Raw genomic sequence first — 4,782 nt, forward strand, 5'->3', positions numbered from 1 at the left:
GGGGAAAGGACGCGCACTGACAATACTGTTTGAGACTCAATCTCATTTGTCCCTGAAATCAAAATCACTTCTGGGGTTCCCAATATTGTGAGCCAATAAATTACCTTTTTGTTTGTTTAACTAGTTTGAGTTAGGTTTACAGCACTTGCACTTCAAGCAGTCCTGGGTTACCGGCCAAGCAGGCAACGTGACACCCTAGCAGAACAAGTCTACCTGACATGGTCCAGCTGGAGCTGTACATGCACGTGTCTCTCGGAAAGGCTGCTGAGCTCTCTCTCCTGGCTCTCTCGGAACGCACCGTACTCCAGCTTCACCGAAGACAGCTCCTTGTCAGCAGAATGAAGAACTACCCGCAGGTCATGGACCTCACTTTTCAAAACTAAAGGCAAACAAAAGGAATCCTCAAAAGGCTTCCCTACATATATATATATTTCACAATAAGTAGGCAAAAAAATTTGATAGGTATCTTCACACATTCAGCAAAAACAAGATAAAGAGACCATTTTCAGTAAAGATGGTGAACAACTAAGTGTAGGCAGCTAGGAGCACTGAGATTTCTATTGGGTTGTCGGAAAAGTCATGACGTATTTTTTTCTATGTTTTTCGTTGCAAAAATACATCATGGCTTTTCCAACAACCCAATATTTTCTTCCTCTCCCTTGTTTATGGTTTTTGGCATATTTCTACCCAAAAAGGACAAGTTAACATCTATCTGTCCCTGACTTGTAGGTCACAGGTCACTTGATTTTCTACATTTCTCCTCTAGAGTGTGCATCAAAACTAAATATAAGGGGGGAAAAAAACAAGAGATTTAATATATTTTAAGTGACCTAATCCAACTTATTGAAAACTGCTTGGAAATGTGCCAGAACTTTCCAAAATGACTTAAACAGTTATGGTCTTCTAAGTAAATTCAAATTGAAAGTAAAATTTAGGTAGCTTCTTAGATCAAAGAAAACAGAATGGCTGTCTTTTTTTGTTTTAGCTTTATTACTAACTACTGCAAATACTTGGATGAAAGGAGAAACAAACTGAAAAAACAAAACAAAACAAAACTGGGAATCAAATGATATTCCCACATCTATAAATGTACACCAAAATATAATTTATTCTTTATTTTGTCACTATTAAAACATTATTCAAAAAAGAAAAAAACATTATTCATCATATGAATTCAAGATGCTTCATTTTCAAAGCAGTATTAAAAGTTTAAGCAAACAACTGTATCATTTGCTTGTGAGCAGTCCTGAAGCAAATTGTCCTTTATCACAGTATTTACCACTGCCATGCAAGCTCAAGTCCGGTCATCTAGTTAAAGTAAATAAAAAAACCACCAACCAAAAACACAGGGGTATTGAGATCCAAAGCTGCCGGTTGTTCAAACTTACAGTCATTCTTAGTTTGAGTGTCCTGAAGTTGCTTTTCAAGGACATTCAACTGTGAGAGATGCTCTTGCTGCTGTTTGGTCCAATCAGTTCTCTCAGATGAGAAAAGCTGTGGGAAAGAGATCAATTTACTGAAACAGGGATACTGGCATGCTGAGATACACTCCAAATCATTATCATATTTCTGTTTTTAAAATCTAGTTTTAAGGTCTCTGACCAGAAGAAAACCAGCTGTTCCCATCAGCTACAGTGAGGATGCCCAACAAAGGGAGGGACCCCCGCCAGCGCCTGAGCTCCTGAGCGATCATCTCGCTTTCTCCGGACAAACAGCAAAGGGTCACTGGGCACCATCGACTAACAGGGCCAGAACTCAGGCTAACGGTGCGTGTCCCATCATCAGGGCAGCATGCAAAGTAACAAAGTAGACAAGACAGCTCAAAGCAGCACTGACTGAGGCTCGGGCAGGTCATTTTCCTCCTGTAACGCTCTCCCTCTGGGGAGCTGTTTCCCACGTTGCTGGGCCGTCCTCTAAGTCTCACCTCCTGCGTTTGCGTAGAATGGTGCTCCAGTTTGTCGATGTGCTGCTGAAGCTTCAGGTTCTTACGCTCCTCTTCATCCAGCTGGACTTGAAGGGCACTCATTTGTTCCTGCAGCACAAAAACTTCAGTTGTCAGAATGTTTTTAATGGATATCTCAAACATTCCACCATTTCTTCTGCATTAAAAAAACAAAAAATAAAACTCAAAACCGCATGTGGACAAAGATGTCAAAGGCCAGTTTGGAACCAGAAAACAATTTCAGAGTACAACACGAATGATCTCTCATATTGCAGAATTACATTTGTGATCCGTCAAAGTGGATCATTTGAAACACAAAGGAAACAAGTGATTAAAATTAAAATCATGGATTAAACCAAAGAGCCATTAAACCATAGAAGCTTTCTCAGGACTTTNAGGTACATAGGATTTGCCTAAAACATCCCTGGAAAGATACACAAGAGGGAATGTACATTGCTTTATATTATTTTGAACCATGTGACACAGTACAGCTTCATTTTTAAAAAGATAAATTTATATCAACAACAAAAAAATTAAAACGTGCTCTGAGGTTAACCTGTGAACCGGCCCGCTCTGTGCTCCCTGCTGCTACACCCAAAGAAACGCAGTTTCTGCTCTGCGACCCTTCTGGAAGGTCAGTGACAGGAACTCACCAGGGTGTAAGCGCAAATGAATGAAAACATACAACAATGTTACTGTTATCTGTTAACTGTCTAACCGGTTACCCTGGGGAAAACAGCCCTAATAATAACTTATTCCTTTAAAAAATCCTCTATTCACTAAGAACTTACACACGCACACACATGCATATTGACAAGTAATAAAGCAAAAACAGTCACGTTGTGTTAACAGTTACCTCTATGTCTTCAGAGATTATTCTCAGTCTAAGGGTTTCTCTCAGATCCAGAATCTCCGTTTCCTGTCTCTCAATCAACCCTTTGCTCTCTTCTTTGTCAGCCAAAGCAGAGTTGTATTTGCACTGCAGAAAAAAAGAGTCATGATACAAGAGCTATCTGTTTTATTTTCTGTATTTTTAGATTAAAATAATTTGAGTCCGAGTTCCAAGGAGACATCCAGATTAACACAAATTAATTCAGTAACTACTTGTGGGATGAAGGTATGGGAGAATAAATGCATGAATGGCAAAAAAAGTGGAGAAGTCCCACAGGTATCAGTGAAAAAACATCTGGTTTTATCACCTCCATCAGGAGACTGCCTTCGGAAATAAGGGTGGAGCGCGGCAAGCTCCCTTTGGAGGCAAGGAGTGGGGAACACTGACAAAAGCCTTCACCTTGACCCAAGGGAAGGAGGAAGCAGCAACATTTAACTTGGATACATGCAGGAGAAAGTAGTTATTTTAGGAAACAATAAAGTCCAATAATGGAAAAACAAACTCACTTTCTATATGTCTTTGAACTTAACTAAAATGTGTTACTTTTTTTTTGAAACAATGAAGGACACAATACCTTTAACTATCATCGGCAACAACCAGACTTTTTCTGACCTAGTTTGGATCAGCAATCCCCGCAAAATACAGAGAAGTGTTCCCAGGGCAGTGAAATCTGAGAAATGCACAATAACACGAGTGCCTCCCAGAGACGTCCACTGCACTCTGGCACAGTGATGGCTCTGCCGGGTCTGAACACACAGGCCCTGCTGAGAGGTAGGTGGTTTTTCCACATCGATTTGACCACAGAATCGTTCTTCTGGTGGAGCATTTGTTAGCCGCTTGGGGAGTCTCTGAAGCGTGCCTCAGGCTCAAATTTGCCATCTTGCTGGTGACAGAACTTACATTTATGTCCTTCAGTTCTTGCCTCAGGGTGTCTATGGTTTCTGTTTTCTCACAGATTGATGTTCTCAGCTCCTGGATCTGGCTCGTGAGGTCAGTTACCAGTTCCTAATGAGGACGGAAACAGTATTTCACACACAATGACATTAAGGGGGAGATTATTTTTAAATGATAGATTGTGTATCTTTCCTAATGACAACAGAAGTCAGTGTTATTTTAGCAAAATATATCACATTACACTGTTAATATTATCAATTTATATTTTAATATAAATAGCTTTATACTATTTTATTTAATCATTTGCTTTGGTTTTATGAATGAATAAGAGATAGACAAATAAGAAATTTATACCTGATTTTGTACTTGGACTTAACATAGTATGTTGATTATTCTAGTTCAAGTTAACACCAGGGATTTGAGAATTTCTAGCATGGGACTCAGAGCCAACAAGAAAGGGTCACACTAACAACATCCTAGTTAAAAGGGGTGGGAAGTGTTTTAGAAGCATTGCCATCAAGAGAGAGAGAATAGTTTGCACTTTAAGATACGTGAAAAATTAACTTAAATGAAAGACCTCAGTCTAGCAACCTTGGAAGACGAACAAGGCCTAAGTGCATACAGGAATGCCAGCTATCAGTCACCCTGGGAGCGAGAGGCCGGAATGGTAAAGCAGCATTTAGAAAAATAATAATAATAATGCAGGGAAAGGAAGCTTCTACCTACCTTGCTAGCATCTCTAGACTTCTCCAGAGAACTGATGACTTTTTCAGTAGCACACAAACTCTCCTCTAGTTTCTGTACTTTTGCCATCTATGGGGGAAGAAATATATTTTTAGAAAAAATAATTAAATCATAAAATTAACCACATACATTTTTTTTAATTGAAATCTGCTTTCACAGTGTACAGTGTACACTAAGGGGAGTACTTGAAAATGATAAGTTGGGTTAAAAGGCAATGCTTTTGTGGTCTCTATCAGGAGACCACCAACGAATTATGATAATAGCCACCTGAGACTTAGAAAAATAAGACTTGAAAAATAATACAACCAAC

At 39.3% G+C, this 4,782-nt stretch overlaps 1 protein-coding gene and 1 long non-coding RNA gene across 2 annotated transcripts in view; both read right to left on the reverse strand.

The window, feature by feature from the left end:
- KIF15 (kinesin family member 15) overlaps positions 1 to 4,782 on the reverse strand; it is a 67,594-nt gene that overhangs the window by 22,402 nt on the left and 40,410 nt on the right. Inside the window, exons 17-19 of the mRNA XM_019630978.1 lie at positions 1,925 to 2,032; positions 1,389 to 1,494; positions 214 to 379 (exon numbers count right to left, since the gene is read on the reverse strand). Of these exons, the coding sequence (XP_019486523.1) occupies positions 214 to 379; positions 1,389 to 1,494; positions 1,925 to 2,032 (380 nt within the window). The remainder of the gene's footprint in view (positions 1 to 213; positions 380 to 1,388; positions 1,495 to 1,924; positions 2,033 to 4,782) is intronic.
- Positions 2,494 to 4,539, reverse strand: LOC109375380 (uncharacterized). Its single transcript, XR_002122562.1, has 3 exons — positions 4,455 to 4,539; positions 3,735 to 3,839; positions 2,494 to 2,921 (listed from the first exon to the last, which is right to left on the reverse strand). It is a non-coding gene; the product is annotated as an uncharacterized LOC109375380 (long non-coding RNA).

The sequence above is a fragment of the Hipposideros armiger genome, unplaced genomic scaffold, assembly GCF_001890085.2.
Source record: "Hipposideros armiger isolate ML-2016 unplaced genomic scaffold, ASM189008v1 scaffold_18, whole genome shotgun sequence".
Taxonomy (NCBI): domain Eukaryota; kingdom Metazoa; phylum Chordata; class Mammalia; order Chiroptera; family Hipposideridae; genus Hipposideros; species Hipposideros armiger.